Source organism: Acromyrmex echinatior, chromosome 6, assembly GCF_024713525.1.
Source record: "Acromyrmex echinatior isolate Ae372 chromosome 6, ASM2471352v2, whole genome shotgun sequence".
Lineage (NCBI taxonomy): Eukaryota > Metazoa > Arthropoda > Insecta > Hymenoptera > Formicidae > Acromyrmex > Acromyrmex echinatior.
The window spans coordinates 11,595,968-11,621,222 of record NC_141857.1 but is presented as its reverse complement, the minus strand read 5'-3'; the positions used below and the strand labels follow the sequence as shown (position 1 = coordinate 11,621,222).

Below are 25,255 nucleotides of genomic sequence, written 5' to 3'. Positions count from 1 at the left end.
AGCCTAGGCCAAGCAAACTACAAGTACTAACTGTACTTCTACTGTAAATCGAAAATTTTTGCAAACTGCAATGTCGGACAATACTGATAATCTTTCACCGAATGCATCGTAGTTATTAATCACAGTACGCAATAGAATGGTTAAATTCGCCATCTGTAGCAGACGGAACGGATCGCGAGAATCGTGACAACCACGAAAACACTGTAAATTGTGAAATCCGCGAAAATCGAGTAAATCTCATCGAATTAAATTCAAGCGAAGAGCAAGATTCTCGTAAAAATAACAAGATCGTAAATTCCGAAACAAGAAATGACGATGATATGTTTAGTGACGATAGCACAGACGAGATAGAATAAATCATAGCAGAACTCTTAGTAGAGTTACTCTCAGACGAGAATACTCCCTTACGTCATACGACAGTAGCATTTTTAATCCCGAAGAAAATTATGGAGATAACACGGTTATAGAAATGCACCGTACTCCGCCTAGTGCAAAGCGACAAGCACCGACAGCCTCGTCTGGAGAATTAGCGCAAGCTGTAATGGAAGTTACCAGCTGGAAACGGTCATAACGATTTGCAAACAGATCCCCTACGCAACATAATGTTCGGAATTAGAGAACTCCGGGAAGAAATGAAAACCATGCATAAAAGAATCGATAAACTAGAGGAAATCGAAATACTCAGCGCGCGACACACGCGCGGAGCGATTACCGCTTAGACAACATTTACAGACGTACGATCGAGGACGTACGCACTAATACTCACACGTAAACGAATATATGAAACTTAAAGAAATACGAGAAATGATATCCGAATTTGATGGAAATTCACAGGTTAAACTAAAAGAATTTCTAAGCGCATGTTCATATGCCATAAAAACCATGAATCCAATAGATGAACAAACGTTAACTAGATGCTATATTGTGCACCAAATTAAAAGGCAAAGCAATGATAGATTTCAAGAGGGATATATATGCTTCTAACAATTAAAATCGGAGTTAGAAACTTGCTATCTTAGCAAAAGACAAAAGCACAACTCATTTACAAATAGAATTTAATACTATTAAACAAAAACCGGGCGAGAATGTTAGATAATACGGCTTGAGAGTCGATAACTTATCAATGGAATTATATAAATTATATCAATGGAATTATATCGATGATCGAAGGACAGGGACATAACAGTGAACAAAAACGTATAATTCTAGATACTATTCAAAAACAAGCTCTACAGAATTTCCAAATAGGATTGCGAGATGAAATCAAACTCCTTGTGAGATCACAACATTATGCTAGAAGCAATAGCAGAGGCCACTGTCGAAGAAAAAATCAAGGGACGACTTGATAACAACTCTCGATACTCAAACTTGTTAAATCACTACGGAGGATCATATTGTCAAAAATGTGGGAAAATGGGACACAGTGGTCAAGAATGCCGAACTAGCAGATACGCTGACTGACATTTGTTGCCAAAGCCGAGCGGACAAGATAACATAAATATAGCTGCAAAATATTACGATTACTGCAAAAAGATAGGATACATCCGAATGCTGGACGTTAAATGGATGCTCAAGAACCGCATCAGGAGGAAAACGCATGACGGAAAAACCCGAAGAGGTACAGCAGAAAATAAAATGGTGATGGATGGAGGGGAAGAAGCCGATTTCCCAAGGACGAAATCGTCAAAACCTGCACGCGACTATCAAATTTCGCAAATTACTGAGGTGCCACGAATCAATACAGAGCTGGATTTAATAAATTTGCAAATCAAAGAATTCAAGAAAGGAAAAATTAAATTTCTTTTCGACACTGGAACAGCAGTAACCATAAAACTACGGAATTTGAGGGGAGAAACATTAATATGTGAAGACGAGATGACGTTAGCTGGAGTTAGCAGGACACGAAATAACTGTTTTAGGAAAAATAACTGTTATCATACTATTAGATGAACGCCAGATACAATATCCATGTACGTAACTGTAGATGATTTTCCAATCTACGAAGGCATACTTAGAGTTGATTTCCTACGAAAACACCTTGCGAAATGCGACTACAGCAATAAGCTTTTAAAAATATTATAGGAGACAGCATATTGAAATTATATCCCTACAAAATAATAAGAATCAACCCTAGGTGCGAAGCAATCATAGAAGCCACTATATGAACAATATGGGAATAATTCAAGCCGAAGGAGCGCAACCAGGAGTACTTATTGGAAACTGTCTGGTACAGCCGAAAAATCATCTTTGTCTGATCAATATCATAAATACCACGGGGACGCATGTAGAAATGCAAGTACCTTGCGTAACTCCGATAGAAATAGCATTGGAAGACATTTGTGAGTCTATACAAAAAAAAAGGGAAAAGAAGAAGAATTAAGATAGTAATTTCAAGAAACACCTGCATCGAAAATACTTTAAAGTTAGAGCATTTAAATGCTGAGGAAAAGAAGAATATAAAAGAGGAATATCAGAAATCTGCAGTATAATGACATATTTCATTTGGAAGGAGATCCATTGACGCATATTAATACTGTTGCAATGAAATTTATACGCAGGTAAACTGTGCGCCTGTTAATGTGAAACCATATCGGATACCCGAGAAGCAAAAGGAAGAAGTGCACAAATACGCACAATGCTTAAAGACGAAATACGTAGGCTGCTGGAAAAGTTGCAAACAATATGAAAAAAAACATGTAAAATTCGGTAAATGGCTTTATTGTTTTTCGAAGTATTCGCCTTTAAGATCGATATATTTTTGCATACGCAATCAATTTTCGAAGCATTTTTTCCCACTCTGAGGCTGTAACCTCAGAAATCAGTGTACGAAATGTTCCAACAGCTGCTTCAGGCGACTCAAATCGCTCACCATGCATCTTCTTTTTAATGTTTGGAAACAAAAAGAAGTTATTAGGTGATAAATCAGGTGAATACGGGCAATGACTCATCAATTCGACATTTTTACTGGATAAAAAATCAATAGTTTGACGTGCTGTGTGACAGCTGGCATTGTCATGATGAAGGATGATGCGACGATTTCAGTTTGTTCTACGCAATTCATTTATGACTTCTGGCAAACAAATTGTTGTATACCAATCAGTATTTACAATCCTTCGATCTTCTAAAGTCACGGTTCGGTATAACTGAAGAAACAAGCAATCATTTGCTTGGCAGCACTGCGTGAACGAACAACTTTTGTTGGTTTCGGTTCATTTTGAAGTATCCAAACAGTGGATTGTTGTTTACTTTCGGGTTCATACGAATAGATCCATGTTTCGCCCCTAGTAACGATGTTATATACCAAATTTGACCGACCTTGGTTGAATTTCTTGAGTATTTCTTTGCTCCATTTAACACGAGCCTATTTTTGAGCTTCGGTCAAATTGTGTAGGATCCAACTACTGTAAAGTTTCCATACGCTCAAGTGATCATGCAAAATCGTATGTATTGCTTTCATGTCAATGTCTAAGGATGCCTGAATCTCGCGGTATGTCATATGCCGGTCTCGCTCAATTATTTCACGCACAGCATCAACATTAGTGGCAACAACAGACGTGGATGGATGACCTTCACGGAATTCGTCACAAAGAAAGATACGTCCACGCTGGAATTCGGCAAACCAATTATAAACAGTCCTATTGGATGGTGCTTCATCCCCAAAAGCCAAATGAAGTTGATCGATGCATTGTTTCGGAGTTAGATTACATTTGTAATCGTAAAAAATCATTGTCCGAAAATTTTCACGCGAAATTTCCATTTTCTTACAAAATAACTTCTTTTAAAATATTATGCAAACAAATCTAGTTGGCTTGGGTACAAATTGTCAAATCAACTGAATTATAGGTTAAAAACGTCTAATTTTACGGATATGATAGTAGCAGAACGTTGGAACCACTGGAAGTATTAGATTGCAGAAATTTTTTCAGCAGCCTACGTAATATGACTAAACAATAGTCAGCGCCATTACTTGTACCCAAAAAGACTGATGCAACAGGAACATCTAAATTACGCATAGTCGTAGACTTTAGAAAACTGAACGACTTGACTATAGGTGATTCTTTTCCGATTTTATATTGGATCAGCTAGGAAACGCTAAATACTTTACTACATTAGATCTAGCGTCTGGTTACCACCAAACTGGTTTTCCATGTTGGATAAAGGCAAAACTGCTTTTTCAACCGCTTATTATAGGGCATTACGAATTTAATAAGATGCCCTTCGGACTAAAAAATGTGCCAGCCACTTTTCAAAGATTGATGAATTCTAACTGGGTTACAAGGTGTTAAATGTTTATGTATATCTAGATGACACAGTCGTGTACAGAGTTGGTTTACAGAAGCACAACGTGCGGCTCGTCGAAATATTCAATAAGCTGAGACATAAATTAAAATTACAGCCTGAGAAATGCGAATTTCTCAGAAAAGAGATCATTTATCTAGGGCATGTAATAACCGATGACGAAATTAAACCAGATTCGACTAAAATAAAAGCTATAAGTAAATTTTCTATTCCAGCAAAAATAAAAGAGATATAAGCATTCATTAGATTAGCAGGATATTACAGGAAATTTATCGAAAATTTTTCCAAGATCTCCAAACCTCTAACTAAACTGACAAAGAAAGAAGAACCATTCGTATGGTCAGTCGAACAACAAAATGCGTTCGAATTGCTAAAAATAATTGATTATCGCACCTGTGCTCCAATATCCAGATTTCACACGAGAATTTCTTGTGATTGACGCATTTGATTACGCGATCGGGGCTATACTCTCTCAAGGGACTTTGGGTCAAGACAGACCAATAGCATACGCTAGTTGCATAATGTCAAGAGCGGGAAGTAATTACAACACTACCGAAAAAGACCATCGTTTGGGCAGTTAAGCATTACTATATTTGTATGGCACAAAATTTAAAATAGTAACTGATCATAAGCCTTTAGTATGATTGTTTAATAACTGATCCTGGATCAAGATTAATCCGATAGAGACTCAAATTAAAGGAATACGATTACGAGATTATTCACCGTACAGGCAAGATGCACATGAACACGGACGCATTAAGCCGATGCATAAATACCATTATCTCACCAGAAGACATGACAAACGAAGACACACATGAGGGAAATAGCGATAAAATGAACGAATATAACGACGTAGATAAACAACAAATACTTTATGAATATCACAACTCACCTTTAGGAGGACATCAAGGAATGGAAAGAACTATTAAACGGATTCAATTGAAACACAATTGGCCAGGATTAACTAAATATGTAGAAAATTATATTGCAAGATGCGAGACATGCCAGAAAAACAAATTAAAAGGGAGAACAAAGGCGCCATTGGAAATCACAGATACGGCTCGACGACTCTTCGAGAAATGTGTTTTAGACATTATCGGACATTAACGCTGAGCAACCATAGAAATAAATATATATTAACCTTCCAAGATAATCTCATTAAATTCAGTAAAGCTATACCATACTAAATCAAGAAACCGCCGAAATAGCAAAACAATTTACACTCCAAATTATTTTTGAATATGGAATACCTGACAAAGTATTGACCGATCAGGACACAAACTTCATAAGTGAAATGTTTAAATGCTTCGGATGAAAAAAATCATGAAAGAAATTACAATTTTGAATAATAAATAGCAAACACTTCATTATGTCATGACAAATCAATTAAAAATTCTCAACACCACAATCGCGATAATTAGAAGAAGTTACAATGCTCAATTACTTTTTAACATTTCCGTCAAAATAAATAGCAAGATGGCCAAACAGGACTTAAGAGAGGAGATGGATAAATATTTTCTTACACTAAACGCCATTATTACAGACATCTTACAAGATATAAATTATATTATCGACTACCTTACTTTTGTTAAAAAAGGAAAATTACATCCTGGGATTACATCAATAAATGAGATCGTAACCAGCCTGAAAGAAGCTCATATTTGTCATTAGGACTTTATTTCTCTTTCAGAATCCTTGAGTCAAATTGGCTTGAGATAGAAAAATGCACTACTGTCAGTGCATATTATGTCGAACCAAATATACACACCATTTTGAAATTCCCTCTAATCTCTTATCCGAAATATGATATAAGGTCATATCATTACCCACACCCGATCATGATAGTGTATTCACTCTGACTGAAGTAAATCAGACCATAATAGTCATGGATAGCGAAAATTAACATATGACGTTAACACGCGAAGATTTAACCATAAGATGTAAACAAATTGATTATACTTATATCTGCAAATACACCAATCCTATATATCACGAAAACACAAATTTGTTATGTGAAATAATTCTAATTCTAAGATATTGTGTAACATGCACTATATTAAATCTAATCATTCCATATGGATAGTTTTCGAAAATCAACGAGCATGGCTATACTTCACCTCTTAACAAACAATTACTATAGACTGTAAAAATCGCGAAGAATATAGAACGAAAATTGTAAGAACGGGACAAATTGCGCTATACGGAGAATGTAAATTAACAACTGCGGACATGACTGTAAAAACAATAGGAACCATCAAAGTTACATTCATTCAAATTCGTTTACCAGAGTACAATTTAATCCGTTTGCGAAATTAGCCAGAGTATAAGGACTTAAGCCAATCGGAAGTATTAAGATTAAGATAAATTATTCGTGACTCAACAGAATTAATGGATCTAAGCATAAAACTACAAGATTTAACAGCAGAATTAAAAAACGCACGAGATTCATCACTTCTGCCGGAACTTATTACAATACCTATATACAATTCTGAGTAATACAGGGTGGGCCATCTATTGGTACGTTTTTGAATTTCGTCGTATGGCAACACCGAACGAGCTACAGACCCGAAATTTTAACAGTTTATTAGTCATACCGTCCGCGGCACGAAACAACATGTTTTCTCTTGAAGAGCGTTTTGAAATTTTAAAAACTTATTTTCAAAGTCAGTGCTGTGTCGCCGAAACTGTACGAATTTTGAAAAGAAATATGGGTCGTGATAGAGCACCCACCGAAGGAGCTATACGCAAATTGGTGAGGAAAGTTCGTGAGAAAGGGATGTTAGTGGATGACATTATATTACGACTGTTTTGAGTGAAATTGGCGCCGAGGTAGTCCAAAATGTCATTAATAATTGGGGTGACCGAATGGCATACTGTAAGGCCAGTAGAGGGAGCCACATGAACGAAATCGTTTTTCATTCTTGACGCGGATACTTTTAGCTTCACAACAAAAAAAAAATTAATAAAAAATATCAATGTATGCTCATTTGATCGCATTTTTAAAAACGTACCAATAGATGGCCCACCCTGTACTATTATATTAATTATTGTAATTATTGTAATAATTGTATATACTATCAACAAACGAAAGAATCGCGGGGGCGAATGTAATAAATTTCGCGTAAAAAAAAAACGTCAATCCTCCGTTTTCTTTTTTCATTGGGAGAAGGATATTATGACCCAAATAGATCATACCAAAATCTACGTCTGTAGATTCTCTGCAAACCAGCAATTAAAGCATCACAAATCAAGTCACTTACTTTTGATTTCAAAACTGACGACATACTTTACTTTAAAATGCAACCACACATTAATTTAGCCTAATTTGTATATATTGTATAAAAACGTAAGCCTCGAGCATCTCGGGGAGGAGAAGGTTCTGAAAAGTCAAGAAGATACACGACTACTATGAGAATCTTCATTACTGCGAGCGTTACTGTGAGACGTCGTAAGTGACAATAAAACTTCTTACACTACGCTGGCCTATATTAATTGGAGGATCTCGAGCCCTTACCAAATGACACACCGCCACGTCCAGTCTGTGATCCGCCATGCCTTGAGTGACATATCGTATCTTAACGGTACACCTGTTAACGGGGTTGACCCGTAAATTCTATAAACGGTGCCCAGAGCGACACTCTTGCACCCTGAGCGATACAACAGATTGTTGAGTGTAAAATGGAGCGGGGTTATCTGGATGGAGTCTCTGGGAGTTACCACCGTCTCACGAGGGGGAAGCGGGGATTGGAAGATATTGCATAAGTTTTTGATTACACTCATAATTACACCCAGAGCACTGGATAAATCGTTATTCTGAAAATATGCGAGGAAGTCAGAGAGCACGAAGAGAAGATCCGGCTATTGTCATTTTTGTTACCTCCTTGAGAATCTCGCTGAGAGTGGGGGACGCCTTATTGCTAAAAAAGTGGGAGGCTCTGCCGTTGAATTTGTATAGAGCATCACGGTGCACTTCTCTGTCGAGATTTATTTCCTTAATATGAAATGTGCTTTGTCAAGCTGGATATTGCTGGATCAGCTGTATCCTAATGAATTCTATTAAAAATGTTTATCAGAGAGGGACGAGGGGCGGGACCTTACCGCATTGGCATAAGACTGATATCTCGGTCCAGCCACCTCCTCAGTTAAAAGACCAAATCTGTTTGACCCCAAACGAAATAGTCGAGCACGTTAAGATCCGACGACCACGCCGGCCAAATGATTGAGCCATCTCGACCCATCCACTTGTCCGGATAGTGCGTGTTTAATACATTACATACCCGCCGCGAAAAATGCGCAGGAGTCCTGTCATGTTGGAACCTATTATACTAATTCTGGGAGATATTTAAATTATTTTTCGAATCATCTGTTAGTATATAAAAGGGGCGTAATCATTGGGCAATTAGATCGAATTTTGCTTTTATCCCATCCAAAATTTCAAGAAAAAAACATCTCTGATTTAATTCACACTCTTTTAATGAATGGTTATCCTCTTAAATTCATATTTTCAACAATAAAAAATAGAATAAAAACCTTGGAAAGTAGAACTATTATAATTTAGATCAAAATCGTGAGGACAATAATAACGAAAGTGAATCTAATTCAAAGAAAAAGTTTTTAATATACTATATTTAAGCAAAGTATCTGAAAAATTTAAAAAACTTGCACATATTTATGACTTTAATATCGCTTATAAACCCATGAATAAAATGAATATATTTATAAAAACTGGAAAAGATCTTTTGCTTAAGGATGTCCATCGTGGAGTAGTCTACAAAATAAATTGTTTAAATTGTGAATCTTCTTATGTTGGTCAAACAAAAAGGAAATTAAAAACTCGTATAAAAGAACATAAGGCTGATAAGAAGATCCACTTCCGAGATGTCAGTGGTTTCACATCACCAGTTGAATGAGTTGCATGAATTGGATTGGGATAACATAAGAATTTTAGACACAGAACAATCATTAATGAAAAGAGGAATTTCTGAAATGATATACATTAAAAATATACATTAATTACTATGATATAAAATTCCGATACAGACGAGACAAATTATTACGAGACAATATTCAATGAAAATGACCAGGCTGTGGCTTCGGCGGACGTGAAAAGTTATTATCCCGAGAATATCGTAATGTATACTCAAGGGAAGCGGCGCGCTTATACGCGCTATTAACGCGAGAAATCTGACGCAATTACAATATAATGTGCGTCTTATGCGAGAACCGACAAAAGTTACACGCGTTTTCCTGACATGGAAATTGGCGATCTTACAGCTCAATGACGCTCGTCTCACCGCGATAGATCTTAGGTCCTCGACACAATAATTGCGACTACCAGCGTCCTAGGTGCCTCACACGTATGTTTGGTTTGCTCATCACAGCACAAGTGCCGATTTCTGATATTTCCGGGGACACGTAGACGATCGCGACTTCTCACGGGGGGAGGGACAGCTTATCGTCGCCTAATTGGCTCGCGGCCTTACGGGCTCCGCGAATACCATAAGCTGTGTCAATCACGTATCTCGCGTTCTTGCGCGCGGAATTTGGCAACCGGATTCCATTTGGTCGCTAGGAGACTTTCCTAAATCTTCGTTATGCGGGAGACTCGCATCTCGGTCTGCCAGTAGCTGGGCGTCGATACTTACGATCTTAGCTCCATTCTCTTCAAGAGAGGTCTCCAAGAGCTCCGTTATGGGATCTCTCGCCGACACATGAGCGTAGAGCCATTCTTTATTATTGCTCGTTATTCTTTTACGACGCTCGTCTACAATATTTTATGATAGAACGACAGATTTTATGATAGAAACGAAACGAAAAATGTTAAAATATGGAGCGACATCACCTGCGTGTCACCTTCCTTGTAGGATGCTGGGTGCTTCCGACAATCCATTCTCAATCTTTCTTCTCTTCCATCTCGGTCCTGGTGGTTTTCTCTCTTCACTCGTAGTCTGGTAAGACGACACAAAATTCACAAAATCATAAGAAGTCGCCAATTATCCTGTAAAAACTCTCAATACGAAAACGCACGGAAAAGAAAAATAAAAACAGACACAGAAAATCTGCGGGACGCACGAACACACGAAATAGGCGGAATAACATTTAAAAAAAGTGCGCAAATACGTCCGCCTCCTAAAAACGGAAGGACACAGGACGCTAGAGTTGCGCTTTCCGGCTTTCCGATCGGCTCATATGATCCTTGTGACGGACAGAAAACGTATATCACAGTATCATATCACAGTACTTAGCACTACCTATCGCTAAATATGCGGGAAACATGTACATGCATGCAGGACCGCCACAAGCAGAAGTCTGGTTTTTGTTCTTATATTCTCTAGAACTAGTGCTCACGGTGCAATAAGATAAACAAATATACAAGTGAAACAAACATATATAACCGGTTGAAATTTGTTTTGTAGATAATTTTACTGCTATATCTATTTCCGTCAGATTATGTAGATTTAAAGCAATATCTTAATTGGCTCATTGGCTTACACTTTAAGGAGCCCGCACATACCTTCCATAACAGTAACCATAAGACATTCTGTAAGAATCACAGCCAATCAGAATTAAAAGTTCAAAAGAATTCTTAATCATGATTGGCTGATTCTTATGATACGTCTTATGGTTACTGTTACGGAAGGTATGTGCGGGCCCTTTTACCTCACAGAAAAATATGACGCGGTAGCCAATAAGCTTACAGTTCCTAAAATAACAAACAAGAATATAAATAAAAAGCGCTCGAAGTTTGCACAGCAAAACAATTCAATGACCAAATAAACGAGCAATATAAGGTGTTTTGTTAACATATTTAATATTATTATATTTTAACATATCAATATAAGAATATCAATATATGAAATATAAATTATGAATATAGAATATACAGGCTATACAGAGCCTTCTTCAGTATAACTAAATGAACATATCTTTCGCTTAATAACTATTTCAAATCAAAGAAAGTTTCATGTCAATTTATTGATGATAATTGATGATAAATCATGTCAATTTTTCAAAAGATATTCAAAATTAACAATGCAAAACAAATTATTCGTTTAACAGCAGGAATTACGTTTAGTTTTCCCATAATGTAAGAATAATTTTACGATTGATTTATCTAAATCAAAAATATATATTGTAACATGATAATTTTTGTCCATCACTTTCGCGGAGTGTCTGAAGCGAATCTTGCGTCCTCCCAGCTCGAATGTGCAAGCGAGTGCGCGTGCGAGCGCATATGCGAGTGTGCGCTATTTGTTCGTGTATCTGATTTCTTTTTATTCCTTTTGTTCAGAACTTATTTCTTCCAGTAGTTGATTGCGCATTTAGATTTAGAGTCGTCAGCGGATCATGTTCGGTGTCTGAAATATATTTTGTAATTTCGTTATCTCACTCACCGCTGGAAGAAGGACCACTACACTAAGAAGGACAAAGGTGCAACACCGGATTTGGGTGACCTCGCCAGAGAGCTTGGACACGCAGATTCTTAGATTTCATATATTTGTTTTATAATCCGCTGCCACTCTTTGTTATATCGCACACCAATTACAGAATGGAGTGATGAAAGGCGGAAAATTTCCGATCGCCAGCAATACTACCACCAGTCGGAGAGATAAATACCCTAACACGGAGCTGGTGGAGGAGCTGCCGAGATATCTCGTTCCAGCCTGAATAACTTAGGGGCTACAGACGAATCCATGACAGGAATCCATGGAAATTTATATGCGCACTCTAAGACGCAAGGATTCACGGCTCGCGAGGATTTATATGAGACGCGAAGCCGCGTGATTGATAGGCGCCAATCGGCGTGTGATATGGCCCCGATTAGAGGGGGAACCGAACGGTCTGCGTGAAGCGGAAAACTCCCGGCACTTATTCATTCTGTGGCCGGGCCAGGAGTATTGTACGAAGACGCACGTTGCAGCAATTATGGAGAGCACCAAATTTGTCGGATTGAGGTTGTCGTCGAGGATACCGGAGAGCGTCAGGATCAGGGGTGAGATGAACGCTGCCATCTTTGTAAAGCTGCCGAGCATCAGGTTTGTAGCATCGGATGGATCGCGCATGAAAAACTCGCGTAGCAGAAAGCGGCTAGTTTAATGACCGCCGTCTGAATTCGTGGAACTACGGGACACGTGCCATCCGCCGAGCTTCGTCGTTAAGAGAATTATTAGCTGCCGATTTGTGCTCGCCTCTCTTGCCACACTCAAGTTATTTTCCGTTTTGTTCTATATCTTTTGTGTCGTGCCGAACTGATTATGGTAATTGTATCGGGTGCTCGGATTATTGTCTTAATTTAAATTTACCCTCTCGATAATGCACTTTGTCAAGAATACGAGCTCTTGTACGCCGTCATCCGCGAATAGTTGGTTGTCGTATCTTAGCTATTTCCGAAGGTGATCGTTCAGAAAATTAAGATCTTTCGATATAAAATATGATCGTTAAATCGGTATTAAAACACCATTATCGTTGTAGCCCGCGGATAGTAGATCATATTAGATCTGGCTTACGGAGCGAAGCTCCAGATACTGATTGTAAATCGGTATCATTAAATACATTATCTATATCATTATTAATTTGTGTATGATTCTTATCGCCTATCCTTCTCGTCCTTCCTCACCTTTCCGACCCACCCCTGTTGCGAATTAATTGTGAGCAACTAATTTAACATGAAAATTATTAAAAAAATGACATGTTCTCTTGTGTCCAATTTGCTCAGTGAGAAACTCTAATAATTGTGAAAAATTATCTAACTATCGAAATCTTACGTTCATTTTATCTAAAAATTCTATTCGTTTAGTTACAACAGTAACGAAATGTAACGTTATGTCTACCGTTCCCATCGAATGATCGAGAATATATACACTTATAATTATGATTGATAGAAGAATACAAGGTTGTTCTTTCTAATCGAATTACATATTCGTTTATCTGTATTTTAAGAGATTTCTCTTAAGATGTCGAAATAAGAGGCATTAAACAGTTTAATATCTTTAATTCGATTAATATCGTTTCTTTGTTTTTTTATATGAATAATTTTTAATATTAACCTTTTATGATAATTATATTCAATGGTTAAAATTTTTGTGTTTTTCCAATCAAAATTGTGGTTATGTTTTATTACTGCGTGTGTTCAGACATTACTGAGTTTTAAAGAATCTAATTCTATATTATTCATATATTCCTTTACTCTTGTTTGTAATTGTCTTTTTGATTGGCTACATATGTAGCATTGCAGATTTTACAATTGATCTTATACACTACATGATTTTTCCGAAATGATTCCGTAATATTTTTTTGTACTTTGATAAATTTGTTTAGATTATTAATCGACCTAAGCCCAAAAGTCATTAGTTTATTAAACATTGATGTGATTGATTTTAAAAACTTTTTTACATACGGAATACCAAGAGATCTTTTTTTATGATATTTTATCATCTGTTTTTTAACCATGATTTAAAAATTTTGATTTATTAACTGAAAGATTTTTTATTCTTTTATTAATCATATTAAAATAAGATCTACAGAAAAACCATTATTCATCAACAATTTTATGTACTATTTAATATTATTCTCGTAAAAAGATGGCGAGACAGTAAAACAGTGATTAATTAAATTGTAAATGGTTCCTACTTTTTGGCATTGTGAATGGTTCGAATAATATGATATGTAAATATTACGTCGAGTCCAGCGGACTCCCACTTTTTTTTGGAGATCTGGAATTTCTTGAAATAAAAAAACAGCTGTGAATAACGCACAAAGACATTAAAGCATTATAGCGCAGTAGTAAGTCTCCACTTCGCCTCTTCTCCTGTCCTCTTCATCTTTCTCACACTGTCTCGTTTCTTGTCGTATTTCATTTCATTGTTCTTTACCTACTCGAGTTCCCTTGTAATAGAAAATTAAAAAGGGGGAAATATTGCAGTGTGTTCTCGTGGTAACATTCCTCCTCATCACCGCCACACACAGATTATCCGTCCTCGCCAACCAGTAGCTTGTGCTCGCTCGCCTAACATTAGTACATGTGAAAAATACCGGTTGAGCAAATCGGAAATCACCGAGTTGTCACTCATCCCGGAATTTGAAATCTCATACTTTCCCTCTCCGCACGTTCCTGAGGACCTTATAATTAATCATCTTCCAGATGACTTCTTCCCGATATCCTCCTTCTTTACGTGAATTACTCCCTCTATCCACCGATTCTTCCTATCGACACCGAATTTATCATTAATGATTATACTGATCCCCTTTCTTTTCATAATATTGACGAATTAATTTTTCACGACCTTTTTCACACTTATCTTTGACGCCAATCGAGTCGTGGTCCGAATCGAAGGAGCCGACTATCCCTTTCACGTATGCTCTCTCGTTCCCCTTTCCCCGACTACTTTCCTCGCTTATGATTCTCCTTCCTTTTTTATTCTGTCTCTTTCCTCTGTCAGAAGATACACTCACACACTCTCACACAACATAAACCTATACGCAAACCATCACAGAGTAAAAAACCAAAGAATTGTATTTTTATATCTAAGGAAAATATATCATCAAATGTTGCTTCTATTATAGCACTGTTAAATTAAACTCTCGTTTAATTTGAGTAACCTCTCCTTGTATTCGTTGTAAGCTCTCCTGCGGTTGCACTTCGCCCTCTCCCCGGTCACTTGAATTAAGTTCCATGACCGAAAGCCAGGGCATACGGACGTACAGGTACATCTGGCGTTAAAGTGCGTCCCTCTCGGCACATTGACTCAGTTTGGGCCTTTCAAATTAAAAGTACGTCCGACTAGTGTGTCCGTTTAGCGGAGTACGAGTTGAGATTTTCACTTTGTCCTCCATTCGACCCCGGGCTCGTTAGGAGCCTCAGGATGAAGCGAAGTGCCTTTCGATTTGCGTCGGTCCTTCCCCACGGCTCCCTTGCGGTTCGAAGCCTGGACACGACTAAATCAGTTTAATAATTCGGTTTCCTGTTGCATTCACCTCCTCAGCTCCATGCGTGCGGAGCTTGGAACATAAAAATGGTGTATAAAATTGTTGATGGACAATGGTTTTCTTGTAGATTTTCAATACAATTAAAAGGATAAAAAAATCTTTCAGTTGCTAAATCAAAATTTTTAAATCAAAAAGCAAATGATAACCGTATTATTATAAAATAATCTCTTGGTAATTTCGTATGTAAAAGAGTCTTCAAAATCAATCACATCAATGTTTAATAAACTAACGACTACTTTTGGACTTAGATCAATTAATAATCTAAACTAATTTATCAAAGTACAAAAAAACATTATGGAAGATCTTACGAAAAAAATCATGTAGTGATAAGATTAATTATAACTTAAAAACTGCGATAGTACATATGTAGGCCAAAAGACAATTACAAACAAGAGTAACGAAACATATGATAATGTAAATTAGATTCTTCAAAACACTCAGTAATATCTGAACACATAACAGAACATAACTACAATTTTGGGAAACATAAAAAATTTACATTTAATATAATTATCATTGAATATAATTATCATAAAAGGTTAATATTATTAGGTGTACAAATAAGTTTTAAAGCATTTTTAATGAAATTTAATATTTATTTATTTAGAAATAAAAACACATTTAATTATCAAAATAATCTCCATCATTATCTATGACCTTTAGCCATCTTTCGGGCAGCTTGCGAATTCCAGAAGCGAAGAAGGTTTCGTCTTTCTATGCGATAAAATTATCCATCCATTTTCGTACTTCTTCAAATGCTCGAAAGTGTACACCAGACAAGGCGTTTTGCATTGACCGAAATAAATGATAATCAGAAGGGGCTATGTCTGGACTATAAAGTTCTGCTGGGTGCGGCAGAACTTCTCAACCAAGAGCTAGCAACGTTTCCTTTACAGGTTTACCAACATGAGGCCTAGCGTTGTCATGAAGCAATTTCACAGGACATTTTCCTTTGCCAGTAAATGGATGATTTCGTCCGATTTCTTGATTTAAACGGATCAATTGTTGACTGTAACGATCACTGTTAACCGTTTCATTCGGATGGAGCAGTTCATAATATAGCACACGCTTCATGTCCCATCAGATGCATAGCATAACTTTGCTGCTGTGGATGTTGCGTTTTGGCGTTGATGTAGTGGGTTGTCCTGTGTGTGGGGATCCACATAATGTTTTCTCTTTTTAGGATTATCGTAAAAAATCCACTTTTCATCACCAGTCACGATTTTCCACAAGAAAGATTTTCTATGCTGTTTATTGTACAGATTCAAACACTTCTCAAGACGATCATTTTTGTTTTTTTCACTTAATGCATGCGGCACCCACTTTCCTTCCTTCAGAATCTTTCCCATCTGCCGTAAACGAATTGAAATATCTTGTTGAGTTACTCCAAGTTGCTGTGCAAGTTCGTTTTGTGTTTGACATGGGTTTTGATCGAGTAATGCTTGCAATTCATTGTTTGTAACCTTTTGAGGAGCACCACTACGTTTCTATCGCTAACATCAAAATCATCCTCTTTAAATCGCCTAAACCAAAACTCACACGTACTTTTGGATACAACATATAACATTGACTCCAAGAACAGAACAAATTGATTCACATGCTTTAGCAGCGCTTTTTCCTTGATGAAATTCGTATCGAATGCAGTATCGAATAAATTGCTTGTCGCCCGACATTTTAAAACCATTTAATTTTGAGGTTAAGTTTCCAATTTTGTGAAGTCAATTATATTTTTTAATAGTACACATTAAGCGCCACTACATATCAAAAGAGCGCGAAAATATTTGAATTCTAAGTTTAAATTATATGTTATACAAAAAACGCTTTAAAACTTATTTGTACACCTAAAAATGATTCATATAAAAGTACAAAAAAACGATATTAATCGAATTAAAGATATTGAACTATTTAATGTCTCTTATTTCGACATCTTGAAAGAAATTTCTTAAAATACAGATAGATTGAACGAGTGAAATGTATTTCGACTAGAAACAACAAATAAAACAACAAAGAAAACTTTGCATTCTCTCATTAATCATAATTATATATTCTCGATCATCCGTGGAAAATAGACATAACGTTATTTCGTCACTGTTGTAACTAAACGAATAGTGTTGTTATATATTTTGGAGAAATTTTGGAGGAAATCATTTTCACGCCATCATGTAAGTATTCGTTTTATAGTTCTTTTAGAATCAGAAATTCTTACGAATTTATATATTTTTTTAATGTAGGTAAATCAATCGTGAAATTATTCTTATATTATGGGATTAAACGTAATTTTCGTTAAATGAGTAATTTATTTTGCATTTTTAATTATGGACATGCATTTTTAATTTTGAAGAATTGACACCATCAATTATCATCAAAATTGACATGGAATTTTCTTTGATTTGAAATAGGTGTTAATTGAAAGATATGTTCATTTAATTATACTAACGAAAACTCTGTGTAGCCGAAACTTCTATATTTATTCAATATATTTATATTTTATATATTGATATTTTTATATTGATATATTAAATATTTTAACAAAACACCTTATATTGCTCGTTTATTTGATCGTAATTGAATTGTCCAAAAATGTTCATTGGTTATCGCATCGCATTTTGCCACGTGGCATTTCCGCATTCAGTGTCCAGAAGTCATTAATGATTCCCGAAAAGACTGATTGATTACTGCATCAACTTCCATTGTGCGGCAAGCGTTGTCGTGTCCAGCTGTGTGTGCGAGTCATAAAAAGAAAAAACAAACTTTAGGTATGCACTGCACAGGTGTGTTTTAAGGTGGCACTTATCATAGAACCGTATTTATTTAGACTCCCAGCGACTGTTCTTAAGACGTTCTTAAAAGAGATCAATTTTACAAACAGACTATGCATGAATACTCCGGTTTATATTCTGAACATTTTCTGAAAGTATCCATTAAACGAGTACGCAGGATATAGAGCAAGAATATTATACAGATATTCTGAATAAATTAAATATAAGCACACATAATTTAGCATAAGTAACAAAGATTAGCTATTATATTTTGTGCATCCTGAGGACATATGAGAAATAATATACTATAAAGATAATTACTCTGAGTATTTTATAGATGATCGTCGTACATTCCGTAGGAGTATCGAATATTTATACATCACGTTTCGTTAGGGAAGGTGGAGCACCTAAAACAAAACACTAGAATATCTCGAAAATTAAATATGGTAGGGAAAAATCTTTTAGATAAAAGTTGTATGATTCGAAGGTAGACAAATAATAGTGAAATAATTTAAAAAAAAAATGGTTTTTTTTAAGGTTACATGGAGGTCACTTTCATTTTTTTAAATGGAGGAATATGATTTTTTTACACAATATGGTTGCTCTAATTATTCTGCATATAAAGGTTCGGTAGTGATATAAAAAAAACCAATAGTTTACGAGATATTTTATAATTTCTTCTGACATATATTGACATAAAATATTAAATAATTCGTAAACAACTAATTTTTTTATAATCGTACATTAATACTTTTATGAACAGAATAATGAGATGAATCAAATAGTGGAAAGAAAACACATAGTTGCTTTAAAAAAAATATGTATGCAAAAAGGATAATTTTTTAAATAAGTAACTGTGTTTTCTTTCCATCAATTGATTCATCTCATTATTCTGTATATAAAAGTAAAGGTACGATTATAAAAACATTAATAGTTTACGAGTGTTTATTTAACACTTTAAGTCAATATAATAATGCCAGAATATAATATAAAATATCTTGTAAATATCTTGTATTGGTTTTTTGGTATCATTACCTTAATATTTTTGTATGCAGAATAATTAAAAGAACACCATACTGTAAAAAAATCATATCATTCCATTAAAAAAAGTAGAGGTGACCTCCATGCAACCTTGAAAAATTGATCTTTTTGAAAAATAATTTCATCATTATTTGTCCCCCTTCGAACTATACTACTTTTATATATTAGTTTTACTTATATATATTAGTTCAACATCTTAATACTTAGACCGTAGTGGCGCTTCGGATTTAAAGTATACTACTTTTGTCTGAAACATTTTTCCTTACCGTAATTAATTTAATTTTTGAGATATTGCGGTGTTTTGTTTTGGGTATCGAACCTTGTATACATATACAAGATGTTCCGCAATTTTTTGCCGATCGCGTTTGTGTAAATAGAGCGGCCTAAACTGAATCGATCCTCTACCATTATGTAATTTTCGCAACGGTTAACGAGATATTAATTACTAAAAATTGCCGAATGTTCTATAATATTTTATTCAAATACTATCAATTTTATAGAAAAACAGCAAGAAACAAAAATTGTTCATTTTTTTCTCATAGAACTCTTAGAATTTTTTTAGAATTTTTCAGAATTTTTTAATACCGTATTTTCTTATATTAGTAAAAATAATTGCCAATAAGAATTTTAAAATTGTCGAGCAAAGTGAGAGTAATTTCGCAATAATTATTGCGTAATCATTTTGTAATCCGTGTATTTCCTAATTGCTTACATGAAATTTCGAACGTTTCAGTTCAATTCGAGCATCTTTAGTAATGTACAACCAATTATTACGTGTTTCGTGTGGCCTCTATTTCCATTGTTGTGTGCAACTGGTAGTCTTAAATTACCAGGTTTAAGATTGTTGAGCCTGTGTAATACGATTTTTAATGTGATTTTTGTCATCTATTCTAATTTCATTAATAGATTCACTTGTTGCAAACATCAATGTATACAAAAAAATTGTCTTAGTTTCCTTCTCTATGGTTTGGCAGCATTCTATTCCCACGTCTAACTATGTATTTATGATTTTTCTTAGTTATTCGGTAAGTATATGACCGCTGACATTAAACTGTTTTCAAAAAAAGGTTACTTTACATACGTTACAATTAAGGTCTGTTTTCATATTACAATTAAAGGCGCTTACATTACATTGCATTGGTTAACCTTACATTACATTCGTCAATCTAATATTGAAAACGTTTAAATAACTGTCTTTTACATAATTATGAGGAGCATATTGATCAAATTTTTTTTAAAGTTTATACATATATATATAAGTTTTCTTGCATTCTAATGTTTAACATTTCAGAAATGAATCTCTTTCCCAAGTATCTTTCGCTGTCAATTATTTTAATGTTTTCCTAATCCAATTCGTGATTTAATTCTAATCTATGTTCTGTTATGACCGTTGGCTTGCCGATGGTTTTATTTATGTCTTAAACAATTTTTGTCTTTTGCACTTTTTCTGTAAAATTGATAGTATTTGAGTAAAAAATTATTGAAAACCAGCAATTTTTAGTAATTAATATCTCGTTAATCATTGCGAAAAAATTTGGAATATCTCGAATATCTCGAAAGCAAAGCATTTTTTGAGAAAAATGTTTCAGACAAAAGTTGTAGGGTTTAAAAAGATCTATTCACTGATCACATTTCCTTGGTCAAGGTCACGTCGATTTTTGTAAATGGAACCTTCTATTTTTCATTACTGTATCTTTTATTCTTTATATATTATATATTTATATATATTTTTTATTCTTGTATCTTACTTTGAAAGCTTTTCAAAACATTAATAAAATATTTATTAATAAAATATTTGTTCATTTTTTTATGAAGTCAAAGATTACAATATACGATCGGCATTGATGTTACTCAAGGTGTAAAAACAATGATTACAACCTTTCGAATGTTATTCAAGGTTATAACATTAATAACATTTATTAAGATCAAAGCATTGGAAGTTCTTCTTATTTTCATTTTTACGTAAAAATGAATTTTTAGTGGAAAAATAAAAATAAGAGGAACAACCTCCTATGGCCTCGATCTTGACAAATGATATTCAAATCATGATTCTAAATAATATTCAAGAGGTTTTTAGCCATTAATCGGATTCTTTGAGTAATGCCGGCGATACTGTAATTTTTAATCCTCATAACACAAAAAGCACTTAAAGAAAAAAAAATTTTATTATACTTTTGAAAAGCTCTCGAGGTAAGCTATAAGAATATGTAATGAAAAATAGAGTTTCATTTAAAGAAATCGACGTGACCTTGACCTAGCCTTGATGACGCCACTCAAGGTTAAAAGGATGTGATAAAAAATAGATCTTTTTAAACCCTACAACCCTTTTGTCTGAAATCTTTTTTTTCAAAAATGCTTTGCTTTTGGGATATTCTATCATTTCTAGATTTTTGACACACTTTATATAACGCAGTTGTTAACTAAATTGAGATATTTCATCAGATATTTTTATTTAACATTTTCGTTGTAATATCTGGCTACCGAAACATGCATTCTACTAAATACTATTGATGGTTGATGATTTTATTTTTGGACTTGTATATGGAAACGACAAATCTCCATTGTTCTATTAAGCGCTTCAATTTGAACAATACTTTTTATATCGCAATGTTTAATAATTATATGAAAATCTATTAACATTACTTTGAGAGGGCTCAAATTAGGGCTGAGAGAAACGTTTGATATTATTATCATTAATATATATAATTATTACACATTATCATCTTACATTAGTTTTTATTTTTATTATTTTTATGATTTATTTTAAGTCTTATTATCTTACATATTTATATATTATACTTATCAAATAACTACCGATTATTAATACTTTTTTAAGGAATAACGAGCAATGGCTGAAACCTATTATAGGTCTCTCAAGAGCATGACCTTGACAATATATCAAGGTCAATACGTCAAAGTCAAAGTCATTGGAGTGGGGTCCCCTCTTTGGTATAATTATCCTAATGTTGTCCTTAATTTAGACAAGGTTTAGTTCGAGGTGAAGTCGAAATTATTCATCCGATATTGAAATGGCTTTTGATGCATATCGATACAGTTCAGAAAAGAGCGTATTTGTCACAGTTCCTCGTCAAGGTAAGATATCAAAGCTTCTTCATAACATGATGTACGTTTCCAGACAGTAAATGAATGTTCACAGATTTTATAAGATATTCATAGAATGTTCACCTCATTAATATAACATATCTGATCTGGTGAAAAAATTGTGCTGAAATTTCACAAAAATTTTGCTGAAATTGACATTTTAGCGAAAATTCTGAAAATATATATTTATTATATTAAAAAAAACCCTCGCACTAATCTATCCTATACGAAACTGGGTTCTAATGAAATCAAATGATTTTCCCATATGTTATAGCTTATGACCTGTTAAATAAAACATAAGTTTTAGAGCAAAAAAGTTAACAGTTTTCGTGTTTGATTTGTCTACAGTCACTGACATCTCATAAAATGCTCAATAACTTCGAAACAATTGATTTAAAATGAATAAAATTACAGTGCTTTGAAAAGGTTTCAACAAGAACTATAAGAAAATAAAAGAAAAAGTGGAGGGTCTTGCTTAAAAAATCCGAGTTAACTTTGCCCTAGTTTGGTAACGCCAAAATCAAATTGATAAGTGGCTAGGCTTTTTTAAATTCTACAACTTTCATCTAAAATATTTTTTTAAATAAAATTTGTGGTTTTTGAGATATTTTATCGTCTCGAAACATTTTATATTCCCTATACAATTATACAGAGGGTTCTGTAATTCATTCGACAGCACTTGTGGACAGGTAAAGCGGACTAAACTGAGTCGAAAAGTCTTCTAACATTTTGCAATTTTCGCAATAATTAAAATATTAATTACTAAAAAAAAAAAAATGTTGAAAATTGATATTAAATAATTTTTTTCTCAAATACTATAAACTTTACAGAAAAATAGACAAAATTGTTTATTTTCTTCTCATATAACTTTAAAAATTTTTACAGAATTTTTTACTATCTTTTTAGTACTGTATTTATTTATTTTTACCAACATGAGAAAATACGATATTAAAAAATTCTGAAAAAATTCTCAGAACTCTTCATGAGAAAAAAATAAATTTTTGTCTCTTGCCGTTTTTCTGTAAAGTTGATTGAGTATTTGAGTAAAAAATTATTAAAAACCAATATTTTGTGATTTTTAATAAATAACATTTTGTTAACTATTGCGAAAATTATAAAATGATAAAGAACTCTTCAACTCAATTTAGTCTGCTCTATCAGCCACAAGCGTTGTCGGATGATATATGGGACACTTTGTATATGCCACAAAATTATTCCAAATATAATTACATACTAAATATAATTACATATTATCATATATGTATGTATAATGTCCAAGATATGTACTCATGTATAAAACGATTTTTATTTTACTACAGAATGTGTAGTATAATTCCTTATTCTTAGCGTAATACAAAATCAACGACATGGACGTGGGGGTCTGGTCCTGCGTGCGTGCGCGCGTGCGTACAAAGGAAAGAATTTGCACGGCGGATGGACATTAAAACTAAAATTAAGATTTCTAAAATTTTACTGATTGAGCATGAAGAGGGTTGAAAGAAATAAAAAAAAATATCACGTGGACCAGGAAAAAATGGGGTGAGTGAAGCAAGAAGACAGGAATGTGGGCATCAGGAGACTGGCCGGTTGTGGCATTTCGAACTTGGTCGGGATCTGCGTTTTCAAAGATTATAGTGATGGTGTCTGGAGAAAAGGGATCAGTGGAAATTTGAGATTGTAAAAAAAAGGGAAGGATTGATGATAGCCATGATGATAGTAATAACGGAGACGAAGTGGAGGAAATTCAGTTACAAGTTCCACTCGACGCCGCGGTAGAATCGGCGGGAGAGGAAGGAATGGGAGAGGAAGTTAGTGAGATTGTATTGGGAGGGGGGGGGGGTCAGGAAAAATTCATTGGGTTAGGACGGAAGGAATAGGCTCTGCATTAGGGAGTGGAGAACATGGGTAGAAAGGTCTACGATTAATGTCTGTCACATTACACTACATATTATTATCTAAACTATTATGACTAATATTATGATTATTAATTTTATTATTATTATTTATATTATTTATATTATTGTTATTATTTAAACTATTATTATTATTTATATTATTGTTATTATTTAAACTAACCAGAAATTGGCGATAGGCTTCATCTAGAAGCCGACAAGCCTCCCTGATTCATTGGCATTTTTGGCGTTTAGTCGCTCGTTGGGAAAGGTATGAATGAAAAAGGTATGAATTGTGGTCATTCACGAGATTTAAGGAAAAAAAAGATAATCGTTTTATACCAGGCTTTGCATAAGAAAAGAAATAAGAAGGAAATAGGAGTATTCGACAGATAAATGGCAGAATGGGGGATTGAAGTTCGCGGATTATGCGATCTTCTAAGTAGTGGATATAGAACTCATGGAATAATTCGATGAATATTGGAGAGCGACGACGATAGACGATCTATTAAAGGATCTCTATTGAGGAAGGATGGAAGTGAAAGATTAAAGGGAATAATACAGAGACTGGAAGGGGAATTGATTATGATGAAATAATAATGATAGATGCATAACGTGCTATAAGAAAAAAAAATGAAAAAAAGAAATAAGAAAACAACAAAAGTTAAATTGTTGAATTGTTGCACTTATTGATCGACTGTGCTTACTTTTTTTTTTAACAACACCACTGTGCTCGGCTTGCGAGATCGCGGTTTATAGAGATCCTTGGGGGTGGATCGTTGTGGAATGTTAGTTTGACAAATTAAGATTTTTGTTTAACGGGATTTGCTTCTTAGAGGGAATAGACGGTCAAGATTCTCGATAATTATTAAAGGGGTTATAAAATCAACTTGTAGCATAAGTTCGCTTGTAGTATAAGTTTTGATCTATGATCGTTTATTGGAGAATTGCCATATTTTTTGTTTAAATATTTTAGAGATAGACGAGAATCCTATTGATGGGATTGATTCTAATCATCCGCCCTGTTTCTTGTTTGGGATTCAATTTGGGTTGGGGTCAATTTTGAGGTAGTGTTGCCAAGGATAGGAGTGGGTAGCTAGTGTAAACTTTGATTGTCTCGTTTAAAAATTATTATCACTAGATTCATGGTCTCTTCTTAGAATCATATTTACAGAA

The 25,255-nt window shown here is 34.4% G+C and overlaps 1 protein-coding gene and 1 pseudogene across 33 annotated transcripts in view; both read left to right on the top strand.

Annotated features, from left to right (window-relative positions):
• Positions 1-25,255, top strand: part of LOC105148557 (intraflagellar transport protein 81 homolog) — a 588,627-nt gene that overhangs the window by 11,920 nt on the left and 551,452 nt on the right. For all 33 annotated transcript variants that reach the window (XR_015545343.1, XR_015545346.1, XR_015545345.1 and 30 more), the window contains exon 3: positions 22,067-22,178. Coding sequence is in view for 21 of the 33 variants with exons in the window: in XM_087406976.1 (XP_087263102.1) it covers positions 22,067-22,178 (112 nt within the window). In the remaining 12 variants the exon portion in view is untranslated. The remainder of the gene's footprint in view (positions 1-22,066; positions 22,179-25,255) is intronic.
• Positions 573-14,205, top strand: LOC147909440 (uncharacterized; annotated as a pseudogene).